The sequence below is a fragment of the Halichondria panicea genome, chromosome 1 (assembly GCF_963675165.1).
Source record: "Halichondria panicea chromosome 1, odHalPani1.1, whole genome shotgun sequence".
Classification (NCBI taxonomy): Eukaryota; Metazoa; Porifera; class Demospongiae; order Suberitida; family Halichondriidae; genus Halichondria; species Halichondria panicea.
Window position 1 is genome coordinate 11,001,566 of NC_087377.1, and position 24,394 is coordinate 11,025,959.

At 41.0% G+C, this 24,394-nt stretch overlaps 3 protein-coding genes and 1 long non-coding RNA gene across 8 annotated transcripts in view; 2 read left to right on the forward strand and 2 right to left on the reverse strand.

Annotated features, from left to right (window-relative positions):
* On the forward strand, window positions 1-3,427 carry LOC135346905 (uncharacterized). Its single transcript, XR_010398130.1, has 3 exons — window positions 1-2,573; window positions 2,863-2,948; window positions 3,192-3,427. It is a non-coding gene; the product is annotated as an uncharacterized LOC135346905 (long non-coding RNA).
* Window positions 3,339-24,394, reverse strand: part of LOC135346099 (uncharacterized) — a 22,582-nt gene continuing 1,526 nt past the window's right edge. The window contains exons 4-6 of one of the 3 annotated variants that reach the window (XM_064543610.1): window positions 24,229-24,305; window positions 10,743-10,817; window positions 3,339-4,422 (exon numbers count right to left, since the gene is read on the reverse strand). In XM_064543610.1, the coding sequence (XP_064399680.1) occupies window positions 3,490-4,422; window positions 10,743-10,817; window positions 24,229-24,305 (1,085 nt within the window). In that variant the 3' untranslated portion in view covers window positions 3,339-3,489. Of the gene's footprint in view, window positions 4,423-9,577; window positions 10,560-10,742; window positions 10,818-22,742; window positions 23,746-23,930; window positions 24,009-24,228; window positions 24,306-24,394 lie in introns of those variants that run through there. The other 2 variants (XM_064543620.1, XM_064543602.1) reach the window with 2 other exon arrangements.
* On the reverse strand, window positions 5,907-9,516 carry LOC135342790 (probable serine/threonine-protein kinase kinX). Its single transcript, XM_064539656.1, has 3 exons — window positions 9,507-9,516; window positions 6,889-7,209; window positions 5,907-6,774 (listed from the first exon to the last, which is right to left on the reverse strand). The coding sequence occupies exons 1-3, from the start codon at window positions 9,514-9,516 to the stop codon at window positions 5,930-5,932; spliced, it is 1,176 nt and encodes a 391-aa protein (XP_064395726.1). The 3' UTR covers window positions 5,907-5,929.
* LOC135346779 (upstream stimulatory factor 2-like) lies at window positions 13,676-21,126 on the forward strand. Of its 3 annotated transcripts, XR_010398109.1 has the most exons (10): window positions 13,676-13,843; window positions 13,913-14,897; window positions 15,106-15,241; window positions 15,537-15,592; window positions 15,823-16,034; window positions 16,314-17,465; window positions 17,735-18,567; window positions 18,648-19,866; window positions 19,946-20,083; window positions 20,702-21,126. XR_010398109.1 is itself a non-coding variant. In XM_064544527.1 (8 exons), the coding sequence occupies exons 4-7, from the start codon at window positions 15,120-15,122 to the stop codon at window positions 16,662-16,664; spliced, it is 633 nt and encodes a 210-aa protein (XP_064400597.1). In that variant the 5' UTR covers window positions 13,676-13,843; window positions 13,913-14,198; window positions 14,717-14,897; window positions 15,106-15,119; the 3' UTR covers window positions 16,665-17,465; window positions 17,735-17,928. The 3 variants fall into 3 exon arrangements, 2 of the variants coding, with proteins under 2 accessions (XP_064400597.1, XP_064400589.1); XM_064544527.1 differs by lacking the exons at window positions 18,648-19,866; window positions 19,946-20,083; window positions 20,702-21,126 and having other exon boundaries at window positions 13,913-14,198; window positions 14,717-14,897; window positions 15,931-16,034; window positions 17,735-17,928; XM_064544519.1 differs by lacking the exons at window positions 18,648-19,866; window positions 19,946-20,083; window positions 20,702-21,126 and having other exon boundaries at window positions 15,931-16,034; window positions 17,735-17,928.

Consider the following 24,394-nt stretch of genomic DNA (forward strand, 5'->3'; position numbering starts at 1 on the left):
ACTTTGGTGCTCCAGCACCCTATCCAGACTCAGAGAAGCTCAAGTAGATAGTTCAACCATCACTGGCTGGCTAGAAGGAAGCTACACTTACTGCAGCTATCCGCTACAGCTTAACTACCGTATATCTTCTAATTTATCGGACAGCAAAAAATAATTATTTTGGAAATTGTCCGGGTATAATTGGAACAGATTTTTATAGAGCATGCAAAGTGTCCGGAATAATTAGAACAAGCAAGCAGCTGCATGCGAACTAGCTAAGTTTAATAGAACAGTGTGCGACTGAATAGTTGCACTAGCTATCTAAAACTAGCTCTCAAAGCTATCTAACTGCAGCACTCTAAGTCTTACTTGCCGTCTATGAACTTTTCAAGGGTATTGTCCGGATATTTAGAACAAATGTAATATTAAAGCACTGGAGTGTCCGTTGTATTAGAACAACGAAAATTGCCCAAAAGAGTGTCCGGGGTAATTAGAAGTGTCCGATAAATTAGAAGATATACGGTAATATAAAATCGAAAGTTGTATTCCTAACATATTTGCCACCAAAACACAACAAAATGAAGTATTTCTCAGAACTTACTAGTAGCCCAGACTTCCGTTGAAGCTCAAAAGATGAGCAATATACTCAGGTACATACACAACAAATTTCAGATCTTAACTCAAACAAATAACTATTCCTAACATATTTTCGGAAGTACACATCTTCAGACAGCCATTTTATACTGATGATGTCATGTGATGTAACAGGTGGTGGTCCAATGGAAGCGCCAATAGTTGAACTTTAAGTACCTGCACTCAAATAGATCATATCACTTTTGTGGGGGTTGTTATAAAACAGGGAATGAGAAATGAGGAAATGAGGAATGAAGAAATGAGGAAATGAGGAAATAAGAAATAGGAAATGAGGAAATGAAGAAATGAGAACGAGAAATGAGCTGTTAGGCAGAGCATATCTATGGGCAGAGCAAATCTGAAGACGAAGCTAACATCTACTGAGCTACAGGTACGTACCTCCTGGTGACAAGTCTCCTGGTGCTCTGCCACCATACAGAACTTATGTTCCTCTGGTACACTGTGTGACACTCTCTACCTCTGTCTACTTGTGTGCCATGTACGACTGGCATGGTTCAGACATCATATCTACCTACGTAACGGTACTTACATGTACTGTCCTACAGTCCCACAGTCTCAAACAATTTACCTATGCGTGGCTATACTGGCAATACATTCAATGATTTCACAATCCGGTGGGCAAGTGATAGTCAATGGACTGGACTCAATGTCAACATCTACATGTAAGTAACAGCAAAGAAACCTCCAAAACTGTTTGTCAAACCAAGCAAATTCTAATGATCTGCCAGTCCTGTCGTAAAGTAGCCTCGATTCAAGGCCGATTAAAGTATTTTAATCGGCCTTGAATCGAGGCTAGTCGTAAAGCTGCAGGAAGTAATGACATTAGTACACTGTACTGGTATCATATCCAATCTCGCTACAGGGTGAAGAAAGCAATTCCCATTACCATTCTCACAAGCAATGCCTAGTGAAAGCTGATGCTACCTTTAATGAAGAAAGCTCACTGTGCCATCTGAAGCGATGGTAAAATTTAATTCTTACAATGTGTCCGACAACCTGTACTGTGTGGAGGTGCCACTATAATTATATATTTGATAACTAAATACTTAGTCACCTACTAGCTTCTTGGCTGATATATCAGTCATTACTTTTGTGCATCTATATTGTAATAATAATTATTATAACAATGTCATAATTTGTGATGAAAATTAATGCCATGGTGATGATCTTAACCATAAATATAATTATTATTATTATTCTATTTCTTATTTCTTCATTTCCTCATTTCCTATTTCTTATTTCCTCATTTCCTCATTTCTTGTTTCCTCATTTCTCATTCCCTGTTTTATAACAACCCGACGAGTGGTAGACGAGTGAAAATGAACGTGGGCAATCACTAGCTGGGCGGAGCCTGACAGAGCAAAAGCTACAGCATGCCTACGCATTGCAAACTCTAAATAAAAGCTGTTAGCATCGTAGATAGTAAGCCAGAATCAAGCGTGGAGACATCGTAGACGAGGGCTTACCTAGTAAAGACTAAAGAGACTAAATATCTAAATTTAGCTCAGTTTTTTTCCTGAGTTCAGAACAGACCCACTTGATTAATTATTACAGCAGTATAGTCTACTCTACTCTAGTCTTTCATACTTCCTCTACTGACTAAAGGTCTCACGAAGGCTGACTCTACTGCACTGTACTGTACTAGTTACTGTTCATAACAGATTATGTTCCTGGTAAATGCGCTCCAAGTACTGTGTGGGGGAGGACAGTTATTGAGGTTTTCTCTCGCCCACGCTCGTTAAAATTTGTCTACGTCAGTAGGGGATCACGCGACTTAGCAAGGCAGGCTCTCCTTTTTCTTAGTTGCTTCCTTCTTTTCTTTCTTTGTTCCTCCAATTTTCTCTTCTGTGACAAAGAACAGAAAAAGGAGAGGCTGCGAAGGAGGCTGATCCACTGCTTGCACATGTGCTAACCACTGAAAACTTGCATTCAAGAACAAGGTACGTGTGTATAACGTGTAGTTATGCAGTGCAATGAGTCCACTGTGTACTATTGAATGTACAGTACAAAGATGGGAACCTAGCATGCTTACTAGTCTGTATGTACATGCATGCACTTGTATACAAGGTATGCTTCAATGTATGCAGTTTAGGTGTGTACAGGGAAACGTCAGTCAATTGAGAACACTAGGTCACAATATTTGTACATGACATTGTACAGTACGTGTACCAGACCCTTCATCACACTATCAGTTTGAATGTGTCCATGTGTTGTTTATCCTGGCTACAGAACACTGACTCAGGACAAGGAGGACTTTGACAAGTTCCTGGACCTGGAGAGTGTCAAAGCTCAGCAGCTCTCACTCTCCACAAAAGGTATCACTTTAACTGACTCTTACGATTATTCTAGTATTCATAATGTAAGTATGTACATATTGTATACCAGTACATGTGTTGTGTGGTGTCCCTTTTATCATATAGTTGAGCCATTTGCATTTAGCCAGTATAAATTATAGCTACTATTATCATGTGATTTTCTCACCCCTTACTTCCTAAGCCCTCAAACTTCCACTCAGTATGACTATGACCATGTGACTCTTTAACCCCTCGGTTCCCAAGCCCCATCCCTCACTGTCTGACTCGGAAGAGGAGATAGACTTTGGATTCTGGGAGAAGGCGTCCACCCTACCCTCGGACAAGACCCCAACCAAGGAGAACTGTCACTTGTCTGTTTTTGTTCAATATGTATATACCACTTCATAATCACTATAATTATGATTATTCTCAATGTAACAATGCAACATTACAAAGAGAAACAGTAACAAAACATACTGAGAATGGAGGTACGTACAGGTACAGAGTACATTATAGGTAGAAAATGTATTTTTTTTGTATATGTAGAGTCCCGCACTGTATACTATATATTAGATATATTAGAGATGAAATCCACAGTTTGAATAATATCTTTCATATATGAACTTGTCTGTCCTCCGGCTACAATGACCTCTCCACTAGGAAGTACTGAGCATATGCAGTTGCATCTTGCAGTAGGCAGGTCTCCCACTTTCATCCACCTCCTGGTGTCAGGCTGGTAGAGGTAGATTGAGGAACTTGGGTTGTTTCTGTCATCGCGTCCACCAACGGCTAATAGTGACCTCCCAACACTGAGAGGAGCTGGACTCGTGAGTGGTACTTCCGGTAAGGTCTGCCAGAGAGTGGGTGTGTCAAGGTTGGAAAACACCTTTGCAATGAGTTCATTGAGGTCAACGTGGTGCACTGTCTTGGTTGCCCTCCCAGTGTGATCGTATCCTCCCATTAGGTAGAAGGTGTGTCCTACGAGATTCGATTTCAGATATGATAGTGGGTTAGGTAGTGACTGAGCAATGTACCATCTTCTTGATGCCACGTCCAACACCTCCACAGAGGAGGTACGTCTTTTATCATCACGCCCACCAGCTACAATTATGTGGTTGTTGAAGGAGACAGCTGTTGAGAAAGAACGAGCAATGTTCATTGGTGGGTATGGGTGAGTCCATTCCCCTGACTCAAACACTGCAAGCTGATTGGTGCGTTTGTTGTTTCTTGGATTACGTCCTCCCACCAGCACTAGTCGACTAACGAGTGATGTCATAGCGAAGTACTCAACACTGTACTCTGGTAGTTTGGTCCATTGATCTTGCTCGAGCTTCATCGCTGTACAATTGTCACGATTGTCTGCATCACCTCCACCAACATACACAGTGTCACCGATAACAACACTCTGTACTGGTCCACTCATCCCGATTGGCATGTCTTTTCCTCTTCTCCATTTCAGAGTGAGTGGAGATCTCAACTCTCTGGGAGGGGGACCCTGAATAATGAATGAGTGTAATTAGAATAGTGTCTATACTAACAAGCGAGTGTTACTTGTAGCAACTAGAGCACTGAAGTGCTAACCCTCGGCTGCATGTTTACATGAATACAATAAAGCAGTTGTATGTATGAAGCATGGGTGGCTAAGTAGCAAGTAGATCTAACATGAAACTTTTGAGAACAGAGCTTTGGTATGAGACATTTACTGGTGGACTAAGGATCACAGCAAAGAGAAGCCTACCATGTACCAGTAACCTAGAGAGTCTTAGAAATATGGCTCCTGGTACAGGTATGTTCTGGGGTAGCCTCCTTCACTAGCCTCCCCTGAAGAATCCCTATCGTTCCCAAAAAAACACAGGAGTCTATACTCTACTGAAGTAAACAATTTTGAAACATGGGTGCAGGATAGAAACAGAAGTCAGGAGGACAAAGTTGACAAATGCTACAAGTTGAAGACATGCTTTCATACTTGTGACAATGGACCCAAAACTGTTAAAATCATTGGCTCTTAGTGTTCCTCGTAGAGACAAGAAAAGATATACTAGTGAACCCTACCATCAACCCATGCAGCAAACGCTATAGAAACTGGTAGTGAAAAAACTAAAGGCAGCCATAGCTAATTATCATGCAGCTACAGCTTCATTTATCATTTCTGTACATTCACAAAATTATACTTGTACTTTATACCCTCAAGCTTATAATTCCCTGGGAAACTATGCTCATAATTTCCTGCTAAACACACACAAGTGGGATCTAACTATAACAAAGTATCCTCTGCTTAGTGTACTTGTTATAAACCATCGTCTCTCTTCTTGACTCTACTCTCGATCTCCAACTGCTACGCGCGGGCTAATTGTTAGTGTTGCTATAGTTAGCTAGTTTGCGGTTTAAATTTTCACGATGACATCACGGTCTAATAATAACTTCCGTTTTCTTACTGTTTAGTACTAATGAGCTAAACTATCCATTCCAGATGCGTTTTTACGCGATCGTTTAAACATGCGTTTTGAAAAACGGAACGGGAACTTTTTATTGATGGGCACTGTACATAGGCACACTCTGGATGTGTAGTTACGGCTTAAGGTTATAAGGTTATGGCTTAAGGTTACGACGCAGGTTTTCTCATGAATTATTCTCATGAATTATTCTTTTTGTGAGACATTGTTTCTATTATTTTATGTGTCTATACTGTAGCACTGCTCATAAGTAACTATTACAGCGCTTGTTAGCTATCAATACGTTAAATAGACGGCAACACTTTACCACAAAGATCTTAGCTAACAGTGACCTACCATCAGTTTATGACATTCTGTAGGTGAACACTGCATCGTAACCTTAAACACATGAGACAGCATCCATGCATGTTAAGGTACAATACTATTGTTGCTGTGGGAATCTCATTCACATACTACATGTACGGACCTTCTTGACTGGTTGAGTGTCCTCCCTCTTTGTTTCCTCCACTGTGTCCGAGCTTCTTGTAATGTAAGAATCTAAAATACAATTTAAATGTAATTTATTTTTTTGGAAGCATACATTTTAATTGACTCACAGATGTCCCTGGCATATGGTCTCCTCCTCTTGTCCTCTTTCAAACAACTGTCTATAAGCTTCCTCAACCTGTGTGTGTGAGGGATTTGGGAAAAATGGAATGATCGATCCTTGGCTGATTTGATCGTCTCCAACTTGCAAACAATCTGCACCATAATCGCCCCAAGGGAAAACACATCCAGCCTACTATCGTATTTCTCCTCTTCCAATCGAATAGCCTCGAGAGGTAGATACCCTATACGGTGACCAACGGCCGTGAGGGTTTGGCTAAGCTTGGAGGAATCATATAGCCGTGACATGCCAAAATCGGAAATCTTTGCAACAGGCACTGGTCGTGTAAGCTTCAGTAAGACGTTATCGCCACAGAGGTCACGGTGGATAATCTGCATGCTGTGAATGTAGGCCAGACCACAAGCCATGTCTTTGGAGAGGCTAATTTCACATTCGCTGGTGAGGGACTCTTCATCAAGGCCGGAGAAGTAGGATCTCAGATTGCAATCCATCAGCTCAACAACGAGAATTGTACTGCCTGATTTGGGGTGCTTGGTAGTCGACAGAAACTGAACAACGTTTGGGTGCTGGAACGACTTGAGGAAATGACTCTCACGATCAATTGCATCGCTAGCTTCTTTGTTTTTGCCAACTGGAATACTTGCCTGCATCTCCATAGCATCGTGAAGCAGCACTTTGACTGCACATATCTTGCCCTTGTAGCTGCCTTTGAAGACTGCTCCAAATGCACCTTTACCGAGACGCTCGTCTAGGAAAACGGTTAAATCGTCGTTGATCTTCTGGTGATCTGTAGAAGATGTGTGTGTGTGTATGATGGGGGGGGGGGGTGAATATTATAGTAGCTAACAAACTAATTAGGCATCATGTATGAAATGCATTCCAGTGTTGAACTAGTACTTACCCTCTGACTTCACATCAGTGCCACTAGTAGACTGTAGATGATCTTTCTCGATGGTCCTGGCTATGTGAACATCACCCACGATAGGACTTGATAAAGCTTCCACCATATCTGTCCAGCTTTTCTCTCCTTCATTAATCCATTCCTTCAAACCCTCACGATAGCAGTCATCAGGATTGTTGCTCCATTCTTTCCCAATGCTGTCGATTGTAGCCTGGGGTACATCAAGAATAAGCAAGATGTTTCGCCACTTAATTCGAGCATCAAACGTGACGAGGTATAATTTCTTTAGATCTGCTATTGTGAGATAGTCAGACATCTTCTCTGTAGAGTGTGGAATAAGATAAACATTTCAAGGAATGTATAATTTATATGCCAGAATTAGATAAATATTTAGTCTAGCCACGCCCTCCCATATTCGAGACTAGTGTGGAGGGCGAGTTCTTGGCCAATCAGATGATCCTACATGACAAAGCTGCTCGTAAAGATGCAAGTCTGATGACAAACTCAGGATGATGAATGAGTGATAGTGTTGTTATTTAATAGCCTGATAGGATATACATACTGCCAACATTTTCATGTACACTGTTCCTATTCGATGGTCTGGAAAGCCGTTTCAGTAAATAGTTTGTTGAAGAGTGTGCCAGTAGACTACTATGGAGCTGTATTTGATTCAGTATTCTGCTGGAAGCAACCACGCATTTGCCCAGGCAATTGGCGAGGCAAAACACCCACGCGCTGCTTTTGCCCAGGCAAAAATATTGCTGGGGTTACTGCCCCAGAAAACATAATTATTGCTGGGGATACTGCCTGGGCAGGCCCCTTGCCTAATATTCATTTGCCGGAGTTCCATGCCCCAGCAGTATGTTTAGAGCATGCGCAGTAGATGTATACTGTATATACACATGTTTATTTTGGAGCGTTTTGACTAGATTAAAGTTGAGGCTGTCATGGCTGGACAGCAAGAGGAATAACAATCAGATGATGACTTTATGACTCCTATTCGAAGAAGGTATGTGGAGCACCATAATTATAAACACACTTATCAAATTTGATATAGGTGTTAAACCCACATACACTTGTCTGTTTTCTATTTTCCATATCTAGACATAGCTATATACGTGTGGCTGAAGGTGCTACAAGACCAGTTGATAGACTCCATGCTACAATTTCACGTGCCCACCACTTTCTAAGTCAAGCGAGTGAGAGGAAGTGATCATGAGCAATCTAGTATTATGGAGGAAGTGAGCTCAAGATTTCCTCAGACAGCAATGTCTCATAAGAGATCAAAGAGAAAGAAATGCTGGAATGTCATTCCTGTCTGCTTACGAACCCACAGGGAAAGACGAGTTCCTACAAAAGGAAAACTGGCAAATTTATGCTTGTTAGGCTTGAGAAGCAAATGGTTTTGCAATGAAGATAAGCTGGCGATTGAGTTGCAATTCACTGCACAAGAAGAGAACTTCTTGATCGTTTGCCTATATCCTCAGTTACGTGATGTACCATATATGAGCTATGCAAGGTCCAGGAAATTGTGTAATTGTCCCACTCATCATCAATGATCCAAGCAAGAAAGCGAGACTAGGACAACCCTTTATTCCTCAAACTTCTCTGTATAGAGTGTGACATAATAATAAAATGATAGTAAGTATGCATTGACAAACTCTAAACCATCTATACAGTATAAACAGTGCTGTCAGCACTCAGAGGAGGTACGACATCCGCGTGTCAAAGGAAACGTTTTAGATACACATTCCTTAGGTCAAAGTTCGGAATGTGTGTGTTAAAGACACGCGGATGACATGCGGATGACTCCTCTGGTCAGCACTCACTGATAATAATCCAGTAATATGTATCTTCATTCAGCTCAGATCACAGCAAGTAGATCAGGAGTGCATTCATGATCAGAACAATTTCTGTCACATCTATGATGTCAAATGATGTGGTTCTGCAGTCTAGTCTTCTCTGCATGGTCTAGCCTCGACTCCAGCCCCTTCAATAGCCTGGAATCGAGGCTATGCGATATGCATGGTCATGCAGAGTCTTCAACCTTGCAAGGCCGGGCGTGTAAAAGACCTTGACATAATGTACACTGGCCTCCCATAGTGTTGTAGGAAGTCCATAGACTATCATGGTCTTTGCAGTTTGCATGCTCCAACTTAGCCTCGAGACCAGTAATCGGCCTGGATTCGAGGCTAGCTCCAACTAGACTAGTTAAGTTGGGGTGGGGCTCAATCCTTTGCAGGGGTCCAGCCAGGGATACAAAATCCCTGATCCAGCACTACTTTGTGAGTTATCTGTAGAGTTTCAAATTTACATTGTATAATTATACACCATGTGTTTCGGTACTGTGGCGGAAAGAAAAGTTCGTTCAAATACGTCATTCTTATGTACATTGTAGAAACACATGCAAGTTGATGGTCAAATAGGTGATCGAGCGTCTCGAATAAAGAAAGAGGTGTAACGAGAAGTAGTGCTGGACCCAACTGTTGAAGATCGCAAAGATTGACCCCAAGTTGCAACTAGTTGGAGCATGCAAAGACTTAGCCTCAATTCCAGGCCAGCAAAGACTATACCAACCCACAATATTGTCAGTGTGCATGCTTTTCCAATTAACCTACCCTTCCCCATTTTTTCACAAAATGTTTTTTGCACTTGTGTTATGTACCACTTCATGCATGTCATCATGAAATTCTGTTGAAACTATAATATTATAATTATATAGATCGTTAACATCAATGCACAACATATAAATGAGAAAACAAATAACTAAGCACTTAAAGTGAAAAAATCCACAGATTGAATTTTAACTAAACTCTCCTGTCCTCCGGCTACAACAAACTCTCCACTAGGAAGTACAGAGCATGTGCAGCTGTGTCGTGCAATAGGCAGGTCTCCCACTTTCACCCACCTCCTGGTGTCAGGCTGGTAGAGGTGGATCGATGAACTTGGGCTGTCTCTGTCGTCCTCTCCACCAACGGCTAATAGTGACCTCCCAATACTGAGAGGAGCTGACTTCATGAGTGGTACTTCCTGTAAGGTCTGCCAGAGAGTGGGTGTGTCCAGGTTGGAAGGGGCCTCTACAGTAAGTTCATTGAGGTCGACGTGGTGCAATGTCTTGGTTGCCCCAGTGTGATCGAACCCTCCCATTAGGTAGAGGGTGTTTCCTATGAGAGTCGATTTCAGTTCTGATTGTGGGTTAGGTATAGTGACTGAGCAATGTACCATCTTCTTGATGCCACGTCCAACACCTACACGGAGGAGGAGGTACGTCCTTGATCATCACACCCACCAGCTACAATGATGTGGTTGTTGAAGGAGACAGCTGTTGAGAAATGACGAGCAATGTTCATTGGTGGGTATGGGTGAGTCCATTCCCCTGACTCAAATACTGCAAGTTGATTGCTGCATGTGTTTGAATCACATCCTCCCACCAGCACTAGTCGATTAGTGAGTGATGTCATAGCGAACCACTTGGCAGTTTTGTCCATTGATCTTGCTCAAGCTTCATCACTGTAAACCTGTCATGGTAATTGTCTGCGTACCCTCCACCAACATACATCGTATCACCGATAACAACACTCTGTACCGAGGTCATCTCAATTGGCATGTCTTTTCCTCTTCTCCAATTCAGAGTACGTGAGTAGAGGTCTCAACTCTCCGGGAGGGGGACCCTGAATAATGAATGAGTGTAATATTAGGATAGTGTCTACTAACAAGCGAGTGTTACTTGTAGTAATAATTGCATGCATACTAAAATCACTTTCTTAAGAGGCGACGCCCACCAGCTTAATAGAATGTACAGTACGATTATATCGGATCAAAGCTTCTTGTATAGCTCTGCAATAATGTCTCACCTGTCTCTGCTGTTGAATGATGGCGTCTCTCCTGACCAGCTCAGCATCTTTGTGCTCAATCTGTTCCCTGTGTGCCTGTACAGGGGAACGTTGGTGAATTAAAACACAGACGTGAATATAATTAGTGGAAATTCTACAACAGAACGAGAACAAGAAACAATTTCGCTAGGGAGAGGTATTAGAGTTACAGCTAATAACATAGCATCCGTGGAGTGCATGCGTACACTACTGCGGGAATTACTACATGTACGCACTTTCTTGACTGGTTGAGTGTCCTTTGACTCCCTCTTTGTTGCCTCCACTGTGTCCCAGCTTCTTATCAGTGAAACATCTAAGGTAAACTTAATTGAAAATCGATACGTATAGTATTACAAACAAATTGTACGTGTATAACGTCATGCATAACGTGATTTTAGAGGCTATAGTTGGGCTTGGTAAATTATTAGCAACGCTAAAAACTCGCCCATGCATGCACTGTCTGTAGCATTGAACGTTTTAATTCCAGTTAGTGTTGTATTGGGTACACGTATATATAGCTAGAGTATACCAATGGCTATGCTGAGCGCTGCAGAATACCTACAGTCTCTTGAGTTACAGCGAGCTGCATGCTCTCTTGAATTTCTACAAAAACAGTATATACGTATAATTATATATATACCGTATAGCGCGAAATTTTCGATGGGCTTAATTTTCGTGGATTTTGTGGGTTAGCAATCCTACACAAAAATGAAGTCCACGAAAATTGTTCTTTAATTAGAATTATCTGCTATAACGTGCAAAGATTAAAGGCGTGGCTTCCGGTAAGCAGCCATTCCACGAACATTATGCAACGAAATGCTTTTAGAGGCCATTCCACGAAATATAAATGCCTCGAAAATTTCGCGCTATACGTATATAATAATTATTGTACGTTATTATCATTACTAATAATTTTGTGTAATAGGCTGCATTTAGTATGAGGAGAAAGAAAGCCTATGGTGTATAGAATGCATTTAGATTTTAGACAAAAGGCCTAATCAATGGTTTAAGTGTGTTTGTGGTATACAGTAGAACCTCGATTATCCTAACTCTGTGCATTTGAGGCCCGAGTCGTCTGTAAGTCGACTGTCAGTAAGCAGGCTCTTAACTCTAACTCTGTGCAGTCAGGCTCTCAATGCCCAAATGTAACACTACTACTATTTCCAACATACAGTTCAGTTTATATGCTATACATCAACATTTTTCAAAAAAATAATTATGAAAATGGTGATCGATGACGTCATGTAAGAGAAGTGCAAATACGGCTATGAAGATGCTAAGATCAGCTTCAAAAATAAGGCCAGATGAAAATCTCATGCATGTCATATATTCTTAAGATACATAACATAGCCTACCTTTAGGGTAGTAAAGAAGCCAGCTAAAGGCAGTTTTGCACATAATAATATTGACTTGTTACCAATTTAGAAAACATAATCATGACATAATCTATCTTTTGAGGGCCTAACAGCCTTATTTAAGTCAGCTGCTAATTGTATCAGTATAGTTCCAGCGCTATCATATAAGGCCATGCAAAGTCGATTTGTAGTTTCTCAGATAGCAAGCGGAATGGTGAAAGTGTATTAATCATACCGTATAGCTCTAGAAATTTCTGTGGCCCAAAAATTCTGCGAATTCTGTGAATGAATGAGTAAACACAGAAATATTATCCGCAAATGCTTATTAACCACACCTAATGTAACAGTTGAAAGTTCAATTCGCAGAAATATTATCCGCAGAAGGTTGGTCCTTTTACAGCTATTCGCAGAATTTTTGGGCCGCAGACATTTCTAGCTACGGTAATTATGATTATTCATCATACAAAACACACTTTTTTTAGTCCCTCTAAATTGGGTCACATGATATTTTTTTTGAAAGCAGCTGTCAAATTCCAAGCGCGAGCTAGGGCAGAGAGAATTAGATGAATCTGTACCAACATACACATGCTTCTATAGTACACGCATTGTTCAATGTCATAATGGATATAGTAAAGAAATTTATCAAGATTTTACCTATGGGACCGTAGAAATCTAAGCTCCACTGAGAAGCTTTCAAGGAGTCTGTCTGGCAGTCACCTTCTTTAAAATAAAATATAAACTTGTAATACCGTATAGCAGGTAATTTTTATGGGGTAAAAATTCATGATTTTCGTGGTCAAGCTTGACCTCCACGAAATTTTAACGTAGGCGTGGCTTACCGTAACGTATGAATGCAGTAAAAGCAACGAGACTATAAACGAAATTTATACTCACGAAAATCACAGTTTTCCAGACAAACGAATTTTTTTACCCCACCCCACGAAAATTACCCGCTATACGGTACTGAACTAGTGCTTACCCTCTGACTTCACATCAGTAGGATTGCTTGCATCAGTAGACTGTAGATGATCTTTCTCGATGGTATTGGCTATGTCACTGTGGCCCACGATAGGACTGGACAAAGCTCTGACAACATCTTTCCAGCTTCTCTCACCACCTTTCAGCCATTCTTTCAAACCCTCCCGATAGCATTCCTTTGGATCGTCACGCCATTCTTTGCCAATGCTGTCGATTTTATCAGAGGGTATTTTAAGAACCAGCAAAAAGTTTCGCCACTTGATTCGAGCATCAAACGTGGCTACGTATAGTTTTCCTAGATCTGCTATTGTGAGATAGTCAGACATCTTCTCTGTAGAGTGTGGAGTAAGATAAGCAATGAAGATACAAGTAATTATGTATAAATATTTGGAGATCTATATGCAGAAAATAAAACAGTGCTGTCTGCACTTACTGATAATAATCCAGAGCTACAGTATCTTCACAGCTTGATACCAGGCACGATACAGAAGTACAGGACAACAGCTAGATCAGCTTGCGCTTGTAATGCGAGACACTCTTTCTCTGCAGAAAAACAATAGCTGTCACGTGCAATAACAAATAACATTGCTAAACCACGTGGCTGGTCTTCCAGAGCTAGAGAAACATTGTGCAGTCAGTTTTGAAGCTCCGAACGCTCGAGCCAAGTGGCAAACTATTGTCTGTATTGGTGGAGGCTAAAGACATGTGTCCATGGACAGGGACTACTAAGAAACCTTCACCAAGAACAAGGTACCGTACTTATTCGACAATTTTACATTCAGAAAACAGCTAACAAGACACGCCCTCTTTCCTCTGCAGAATAAACAATAATTATCATCTCTCACGTGAAACAGAAAAGAAAAAATTGTGCAGTTAGTTTTGAAGCTCTGAGCATGCAAGTGGTCAAACTATTTGTCTGTATTGGTGGAGGCTGAAGACATGGGTCCATGGACAGGGACTACTGAGGAACCTTCATCTCCCCCCCCCCCCGTTACCCTGACTGCACTGTTGCCTGGAAACACATCAGGAGTGACAGTATCCTCGACTCCCTTCACACTTTTACTAGGGCTCGGACTCAGACCCATGGCAATCGGAGCTTGTACAAGTAACCATTGTTCTCCTTGACTTTGTTTCACAATTTTAGCTAAACTTGAATCTGTACTGGTAGTGGTCATTTCAAATGGTGCGGGGAAGCTATGACTAGTGTCCAATTCAGTTTCTATTTTTACCAGAGTGGCAGAAAGGTCTTGCACAACCTCTTCTTCCTCTTCCTCAGGCACAGTTGGTACTTTTCTAGTTGGCTTTATGACCACTTGTACATGTACAGTACGTGTTAATTATGACTTGGGCCCTATTAAACTTGGCCTTGTGTATGATATACAAGTAACATAAGTTTTTTATATGTTTCGTTTTGTAGTACATTGTGTATACCGCAGTTGATGTAATCACAGCGCCACTCTAATTATACGAAATTCGAAATTGTTGACCATAATTATTATACCATCATATAAATTCATTTGTGTTATGTACATAGTCTCGCAAAAATAATTTTTCCCTGGCGTTGTATTTACACCAATTACGGTAACACACACACACGCTTGTCGTGTCCACCCACTCACATAGGATCTCCACACGCTAACGGGCGATGGTGGTTTGCCCTCTGACATGACCTCTGAGGATGGTTCTACCCTCAACGCTATAGGCCACGCCCTCATCCAGATGCAGCAAAGTGGACAGACCACCCCCTGATCTCAGTTCCTCATCACTAGGAGCACCTCTTCTGGTTCAGAGTCTGGCCAAAATGGTGAGTAATGGAGGCCAAATTTATCAGTGTGACGATTCATTTTTGAGGCAAATCCAAAAGTTATATATAGGCCTTGATAAGAGTATGCAAGTAGAACCATGAGTATTATTGCTAATGTTTGAGGTTTCTTGGAAGTGGTGTTGAAAAATTGTTCTATAAAAAAAGTAATTTAATAGTCAGTTTTTACTATGTTGTTGTGTGTGTTCAGGTCCTCTGTGTGTGATGATCCCACCATCTAGTAGTGCTGAGATACTGCATGCAATGGGTCGACCTATAGCACCCAAGATGAGCGGGATATCAACTATGGATTATCACACGGCCGACCCCATCGTTCAAATGCAGTTGTGAGTTCATGTGATTGCCTACCTCTGCATAACATGTATGAAAGTGTGTTAGGGAAAGCATCATTCTTGCTAGGTAACGTGTTACTAGAATATTTTGCTGTTGGTGAAAAACTTTTGCGAATCAGCCAAATCGGCAAATAAGTGCTGGGTAAATACACACGATCCTTGCCAGAACGCAGGTTTGGGTTTTGCGATTTTATTGTTTCAACTCTCACAAAATTCGCATATGCTCACAAAACATTCTAGTAATACGGTAACTGTGAGGAGTGTTGTTATTATGGTGGTTGGTTTGCAGGTCTGGGGATATGGCTGCCAACAGGGAAGCTCAGAGGAAGGCTACATACAATGAAGGTGAATATTTTTCATACTGAAAGTTATAGTGTACAACAGATGACATGTACATACGTGGTCATAATGAAATAGAAGCGTTTCCCACAAAGTACAGTTACGAAACTTTAACATTAAAATCTGCCACTTAATAACATAATTATTTGTTGTGTGGAAGCCATGCTCTAAACGCAGTAGATGTGAACACAGTATAATAATATTAATTATCAAGTATGCCTTGGATTTTATACTAGGTGTACGTGTGTGAGGTCAAGGTTCATTCATTTGCCAATTGGCTCAGCTTCATTGTACATGCCCTAAACACGATAATTACCAGTTGTAGTTGTTCTTCCCACGCCCAGTTGAGCGTCGGCGTCGGGACAGGATCAACGAGTTCATCAAGGTACTGGCTCAGATAGTGCCTGCTTGTCAGAAGATAGACGCAACTACTGGTTCCATTGTCAGGGTGAGTGTGTGTGTGTCTGTTCATGTATGTACTAAAGTACTATTGGAAAGCCATCGGAATATCTACTAACTTTAAAGACCTTAAATTTCCTAAATTATATTGCTCATTAGTGTAGAGCACAGTGTTATGTTAGTTACTAGTAGCATAGAATCCAGCAGAGTTCATTGTATATAACACATGTACATGTAGCTGCACATAAAATTAGTATGCTATTTTTTAGCATGTTTTTGTTATCTCCACGTACATGTCTCACCTCACGTCATGTTTCCCTGACTGCAGTATGTGTACAGCAAGGGAACGGTACTGGACAAGACAGTGGACTACTTGAAAGAGCTCGTGTTTCAAAACAAACAACTCACAGCCAGTGCCAAAATCGCAGAGAAATCAACCAATGCTTTAGCAATGAATCAAAACCAGATCCAAGTCCTAGAGAAAGAGAACGCATTTCTTCGAGCACAGATTATCCAGTTTAGAATCGATGCAGCTGCCTCCTCTGGTCAGAAACAACCTAACCAGCAACTTCTAAACTCTCCTCTGGCCCAGAGTCTCCTCAACACAGTAGTGACCCACTCACCACGACCACTTCTGTCTCCCCTCCACAACAGTCCACACAACAAACTAACAATGTAGCAGCACAGCAACTACTACTATCCCTGGCACAGAACCTCACCAACAGTCCTCACTGGCACAAAACCAAACACCAAGTTCTATCTCATCCCTACAACAACTCGGTGGCATTGTCTCCAGCCTGGCACCTTTGCAACACAACCTATATGCACTTGTCAGCTTCGTCACAATTCTCTCCTCTCTTACAATCATCGCTGCCGACTGGAGCCTCTAATCCAAACACACCACTCTTAAGCTCACTCGTACAAACTCTATCCTCCATTGCGAGTACGACCACTTCTCTCCGTCCACTCCTGTTACCGAAATCCTCCAACCTGTCACAAGCCAACAACAATGGTGGTGGTGGGTGGTGGTGATGGTGGTGGTCTCTCTGCCGTGGCTGCTGCTAGTCTGCTCAACACTCTGATTCTAGCTCAGAATGTGCTCACAAGCAACTCAAGTGCTGGTAGCCCCGTGCAATGTCTATGGAAACGGTGGACCAATCCTCTCAACAGTAGTGTACAGTATATTATAATTATGAACTGTTTATGCTGTTCTAGTTTTAACGTTTGTTTTTTAGTAATCTCTCCTTCACTTATACTATAGCTACATTGTCAGTATTATTATTTTTATACATGTTATTTGTGTCTTAATAATTGAGCTCTCAAAAAATGTTTATGTACATAGCTACGCCCATTAATAATAAGACCACGCCATTATAAGTGCAGCCTACCTCGATTCAGATCTCAACCTGGACTGCTTAGTACAGTTGCCAACCCTAAGACTTGGCATTGAGAGGAACCTCCTTCATCATGCAAGAACAAGGTACCATCAAGAACAATGCAGTGCGACTGTGTACCATTGAATGTACAGTACAAAGAATGGGAACCTAGCATGCTTACTAGTCTGCAGTATGTATACATGCACTTGTATACAAGGTATGCTTCAATGTAGGCAGGTGTGTACAGGGAAACGTGTGTCAATTGAGATTACTAGCTCACAATATTCGTAATGACATTGTACAGTACTTGTACCAGACCCTTCATCACACTACCAGTTTGAATGTGTCCATGTGTTGTTTATCCTGGCTACAGAACACTGACTCAGGACGATGGGGACTTTGACAAGTTAGATTGTTCAACCACATGATGCACAGAAAAAAGAATTTGTACATGCAGTCACTTTTGTGTCTGTATTTGGTGGAGGCTTTGTGTTGTGATCCACACACTGTAAAAACAAACGTGTTACCGTAACACACGTGTAGCGTGTCACATGTGTGCTAAATTGCTCTACGTATGTCAAATCAGCACATTAGTAAGTGCATGCGTGCTATTTTAGCCCACTGGTACCACTTTAACCCATGTGTATTGTGTTACACATGTGCTAATTGACCCAACGTGTGTTATATAAGCACAGTAGTAAATTTCATGTGTGCTATTTCAGCACTGGTATTACAGCAATAGAATGTGGTATATTACGGTTTATAATCAAGTGTAGTGATAATTGTAGTGATATTTGAGCCATTTCTGAGAGTGAGTAGCATCACTAACTTGATTAGTAAATGATTATGGCATGTGAGCACTGATCTAAGTCAACATAAGAAAGTTTGGATCATGTCTAATTATAGATATCTTGCTGACAGGTGGTACAGTCTTTATCCTTCATAAAAGAGCAAGAGAAGACCATTGAGTTCTCATTTATAAAGTATTTAGTTTGTTGGCTGTTTTAAATCTTTTTTAGCTTTTCTATATAAAGCCCAGTGCAGAAGTTGCTACGCGCATGCGCAGTTTCTAGTTGCTATAGCTCCTTCGCAGCTGGATTCTAGAACAAAAGCAGAAGAGTCAAAAGCAGTCTAAAGGATACCACCAAGGACCAAGAGTTGTTTAAAAGCTGAAAGAGCTGAAAGAGGATGGTGTCAAAGCAAGTGGTGAGTTTCTCCAGACAGTTGTTCTGGCTAGCTGTACACAACAGTACAAAAATAATAATACCTATATTTATACTTCGCAGCTGAAGCTTGTAGCCTATACTACTAAGATACTACTAGGAGACTACACTATAGAGTGTCTAAAATAAGGAGGGACCAGGAGTTATTCATATCAAAACATTTTGTCAAATGAATGTAAAAAATATGTAAAAGTTGTCATCAAACATTTAATCTACAAGTATACAAATGCAGTAAAAAGTGAGACAAAAACACACAATTTGTACTTCAAACACTAAAAAAGAAGGAATTTTACCTAGAAATAATTTTAGTTTGCTCTCTATTGTATAATTTAGCTATTACTCTTTCCAATGATACCTCACATGCAGTTTCTACATGAGCTGCATACAGTGTTTTTCAGGTTTGAAATATAACAGTGATGACAGTTTTACCATTGAATTGCAGTGACTGGAAAGGGACTGTCCCATACTTTACATCATAAATTTTTGTGGGAAGGGTATTTACCTTTAGTTCGGTGCTAGGCAGCACAAGCAATTCCTAAGGATTCATATGAATGTGGGTTGCCTAGTTTCCTGTTAGTGTTAAGCAGCGTTAATTTTGCATAAGTGCATGTAAGTAGAGCTAGCTAAAGTTTATTGTGCCAGCTAGACTACTGTATACCTACTGAGGATGACAGAACAGCCCAAGTAACAGCCAAGGTATACTACTGTAACATAGAGCTGATGTCAAGTTTCCAAGACAAGCAAGGCAAAGCAAAGACAGTGCCCAGGAACTGAAGAAAGCCCCTGAGAAACTCTCTCCTGGTGGGATTTACCGACACTGACAATCCATCAAGAGATAGTTAACATACATATATTGGATATGATGATGGGTTAGAGTAATTATGAATGGAGAGAATAGCTGGTAGACTTGATGGACTGGATGAAAGTTCGAACAGTGACACTGATAACTGATTACAGACTTAGTTTATTCTCTTTTCATTGTATTTTGAGTTAGGAACCAAGATTGAAGTATAATCTGGTCTGCAGAAGAAAGGTACAGATGCTAACTTGAATCTGTGCTACCTTGTTTGCTAATTACACTGCAGTACTTTTATTATTTATTATTTATTATGAAGAGGAAATGACAAATATGACAAGTTATGACACGAAACGTCACAAATATTGAGTGGGCGGTTACAATTTTAATTTGACATTTCCCATTGCAATGTTTTGATATGTTAAAAGCTGAAAGAGGATTGTTTCACGACCAGACTCGACTAGAGTAAAGCAAGTGTTTTTCTAGGTGAGTTTCTCCAGGCAGTTGTTCTGGCTATAGCTGTTGACTGAAAATGATAATACCTACCTGTTTGTATTAATGGCAGGCATTGACGGAAAAAGGCTATGGTTATTTGTGGATATGATGACTTTGACGAGCTGTATATAGTTCCAACCCAGTGGACAGGCTTCAGCACCTTGTTCATGTTCACACCCAACTGTACTTCGGCACTCAACTTGATATGGTAAATCATTCTATTTGTACTATAAAATTAGCAACCCATTCACAATTAGTCTTGGCTCTAACAGTAATATTCGAGGCAACCAGGTCACTGTAGCGTTGTTAGCTCCACCCTATTCTAAGAACTATAAACACTCTTTTAGAATATTCTAACAATTGTATAGCCTCGATTTCATGCCGCGCGTTGTAATTCTAACCTAAGCGCCAGAAAATATGTACCGTGTGAGGTGAAAAATTTTGTGTTTTTCGAGGCCAAGTAAAAACTGCACCCACTGGTATTTCATTCTTGGTAGGTGGTTTCCTGTCATTGAAACATTACAACTGCGAGCATCTATTCTGAGGGCTCTAGAGCCAAATAGCACTCGCGAAATGTTCTCGCTATACATGTACGGTACTCGGTGCTCAAATTGAGCAAAGCAAAAATTGGGACTTGCCCCTTTATTGTAGGTAGTAGGGAGACACTGTGTGTAATTATTGTGTGCCTTTTATTTAAACAAAAGGTGGTGCGTATGTTTTGATAGCCCATAATTATGACATAAACAACAATTGGAGTGGCATGGTCATCACATCAATATACGTATGGTGCATGGTCTTCATTTGTCTTCATTTCGATCCTTTGTAGGCATGGCTCCATCCTGAAATTTCATCACCGAAGACGATTGCCAAGAAGGCCGTACCTGCCTCTGTTGTAGCTTCTAACACTTTATAACGAAGAAGCAGACAATGGTACTTATAATTTGCTGCAACAATACTCTGTACTCATGCAGGACATACTTTATGTTCCTGTACATTTTCAATCACTTTTTTTGCTGTTTCATCGAATGTACGTATAATTTAATTGCACCTCCATTTATCTTTTCACAGTCACATGCTAACAACGTCACTATTAATAATTTATTGCATGCTACATACGTGCTGGTTTAACACAAAAATCAATGACACGGGTGCTGTTTTAACATTGATATCAAGTAACACGTATGTATAGTGTGCTATTTTAGGAGACATTCGAACGACACGCTACCACGGGTTAAAATAACACGTTTGTTTTTACAGTGCAGTGACATATATAGCCCAGCAGGAACATGGAGAGAAACCATAATGATACAGTCTACTGGTGCAAACACTGAAAATTCATTGTCGTATAGGTATGAGAAGGGTAGGTAACTAAATGGGTGACTCTAGACTGCATAGGAAGATGACAACTCTGAGCCTGTGTTAGTGTACAGTGTGTTGTACACTAACAGTACATTATAGCATGAGATGAGTAGTGCCTACTGCAATGGAGTCTTGTATTAAAGCAATGGTGACAATTCCGAGCTGCTTCTGTTATTCTGATAGAGTGTGTCTGTTTGGTTTGTGCTTTACACTGTGTTGGTGTGAGTGGTTGTTTTCAATGGCTTCCTCTCTCCTACAGTTGAGGAGACAAGAAGAGGCACTGAGAATGGAGGTACAGGTACAGAGCACATTAGCTGGAAAATGCATTTGTGTCGTACTTTGTAGAGTCCCTTAAAGTCATTCAAGGTCAGCTATAGTGTGTCCTATTTGAAGGTGCATGCATGTGCAATGTACAATCATGTACGACCCCCCCCCGCCCCTATACACACACACCTTTAGGCCTACTGTGCTGCTAAGAAAGGGGCCTCACGTAAACTGGCCACTCAGACGCTAACATACCTCAGCAGTATGGAAAAGGGTCTGTCATCAGAGACTAAAAACTCCCCTGACACCCAGCCCTTGCATGCAGCCCACCTCCAGCCTGGTGAGCAGCCTATAATCAGTGAGGACAGTCTGAAGACATGGGTCCATGGACAGGAGCTCCTCAGGAACCTTCATCAAGAACAAGGTACGTGTGTTTATATAATGCATGTGTAGTTATGCAGCGCAATGAGTCGACTGTGTACTATTGAATGTACAGTACAAAGAATGGGAACCTAGCATGCTGTATGTACATGCAATTGTATACAAGGTATGCTTCAATGTATGAAGTTTAGGTGTGTACAGGGAAACGTGTGTCAATTGAGAATATACTAGCTCACAATATTTGTACAGGACATTGTACAGTACATGTACCAGACCCTTTATCACACTACCAGTTTGAATGTGTCCATGTGTTGTTTATCCTGGCTACAGAACACTGACTCAGGACGATGGGGACTTTGACAAGTTCCGGATAGTGTCAAAGCTCAGCAGCTCTCGCTCTCCACAAAAAGTATCACTTTAACTGACTCTTACGATTATTCTAGTATTCATAATGTAAGTACGTACATATTGTATATACCCGTACATGTGTTGTGTGTAGTGTCCCTTTTATCATAGCTGAGCCATTTTGCAGTATAAATTATAGCTACTGTTATTATGTGATTTTCTCACCCCTTACTTCCTAAGCTCTCAAATTTCCACTCAGTATGATATGATCATGTGACTCTTTAACCCCTCAGTTTCCGAGCCCCACCCCTCACTGTCTGACTCGGAAGAGGAGATAGACTTTGGATTCTGGGAGAAGGCGTCCACCCTACCCTCGGACAAGACCCCAACCAAGGACCTAAACTTATGAAGTGGTAGTTATATACATATTTACATCGACTACAAAACAGTCAAAATAATATTTATTATGTATATAACAGTCTCTTAGAAGTGTACTTAATAAGTTCATAATAACCATAAAATGTTGATAATAATTATTTCTCAACATGATAAAAAGACAGTTAATGTCAATGCACAACATTATTAAAAGAAACAACTATAATCACTTATAGAGAAGAAATCAACAGTTTGAATATTAGTATATACATTTGTTTGTCCTCCGGCTACAATGACCTCTCCACTTGGAAGCACTGAGCATGTGCAGCGGTATCGTGCAGTAGGCAGGTCTCCCACTTTCCCCCACCTACTGGTGCCAGGCTGGTAGAGGTGGATTGATGAACTTGTGATGAGTTTGTCGTCCCGTCCACCAACGGCTAATAGTGACCTCCCAATACTGAGAAGAGCTGAATGCTCGAGTGGTACTTCTTGTAAAGTCTGCCAGAGAGTTGGTGTGTCCAGGTGGGAAAGGGCCTTTGCAATGAGTTCATTGAGGTCGACGTGGTACACTGTCCTGGTTGCCTTCCCAGTGTGATCAAACCCTCCCATTAGGTAGAGGGTGTTTCCTATGAGAGCCGATTTTAGTTCTGATCGTGGGTTAGGTAGTGACTGAGCAATGTACCATCTTCTTGATGCCACGTCCAACACCTCCACAGAGGAGGTACATCCTTTATCATCACACCCACCAGCTACAATGATGTAGTTCTTGAAGGAGACAGCTGTTGAGGAATGACGAGCAATGTTCATTGGTGGGTACGGGTGAGTCCATTCTCCTGACTCAAACACTGCAAGTTGATTCGTTCGTTCGTTGTTAATTGAATCAGTTCCTCCTACCAGCACTAGTCGATTAGCGAGTGATGTCATAGCAAACCACATGGCAGTGTACTCTGGTAGTTTGGTCCATTGATCTTGCTTAAGCTTCATCACTGTATAGCTATCACGATCATCGACTGCACCACCTCCACGAACATACATCGTGTCACCGATAACAACACTCTGTACCGAGGTGCACATCTTGATTGGCATGTCTTTTCCTCTTCTCCATTTCAGAGTGAGTGGAGGTATCAACTCTCTGGGAGGGGGACCCTGAATAATGAATGAGTGTAATTAGGATAGTGTCTACTAACAAGCGAGTGTTACTTGTAGCAATAATTGCATGCACACTAATCTCTAATTAGTTTAAGAGGCCACGCACATGCACCAGTCTAATAGTACCATCATAAGATCAAAGCTTCTACTATAGCTCTGCAATAATGGTGCATTTGTCTCACCTGTCTCTGCTGTTGAATGATGGCGTTTCTCCTGACCAGCTCAGCATCTTTGTGCTCACTCTGTTCCCAGCTGTGTGCCTGTACAGGGGAACGTTGGTAAAAAATTTTTAGAACACAGACGTGAATATCATTAGTGGAAATTTTACAACAGAACGAGAACAAGGAACAATTTTCGCTAAAGGAGGCACACTCAAACGGATGTGTAGTTACGGCTTAACACATGAGACAGCATCCATGCATGTTAAGGTACAATACTTACTATTGTTGCTGTGGGAATCTCATTCACACACTTACGCACCTTCTTGACTGGTTGAGGGTCCTTTGACTCCCTCTTTGTTCCCTCCATTGTATCCAAGCTTCTTGTCAGGTAAGCATCTAGAAAATCGATAACAAGACAAATACAATTTTTTTGTTAGAGTTACAGTTAGTGTCAGCTGAAACGTAAAACACATATTTATATTTTA

What these genes read in the sequence shown, in the direction of transcription:
- LOC135342790 (XM_064539656.1), bottom strand. An exon ending in CACTGATGTGAAGTCAGAGG is followed by an intron (nt 6,775 to 6,888) that starts GTAAGTACTAGT and finishes CATCTTCTACAG; the next exon opens with ATCACCAGAAGATCAACGAC.
- LOC135346779 (XM_064544519.1), top strand. Translation starts at nt 15,120, where the DNA reads ATGATCCCACCATCTAGTAGTGCTGAGATACTGCATGCAATGGGTCGA. An exon ending in CCCATCGTTCAAATGCAGTT is followed by an intron (nt 15,242 to 15,536) that starts GTGAGTTCATGT and finishes GTTGGTTTGCAG; the next exon opens with GTCTGGGGATATGGCTGCCA. An exon ending in CTACTGGTTCCATTGTCAGG is followed by an intron (nt 16,035 to 16,313) that starts GTGAGTGTGTGT and finishes CCCTGACTGCAG; the next exon opens with TATGTGTACAGCAAGGGAAC.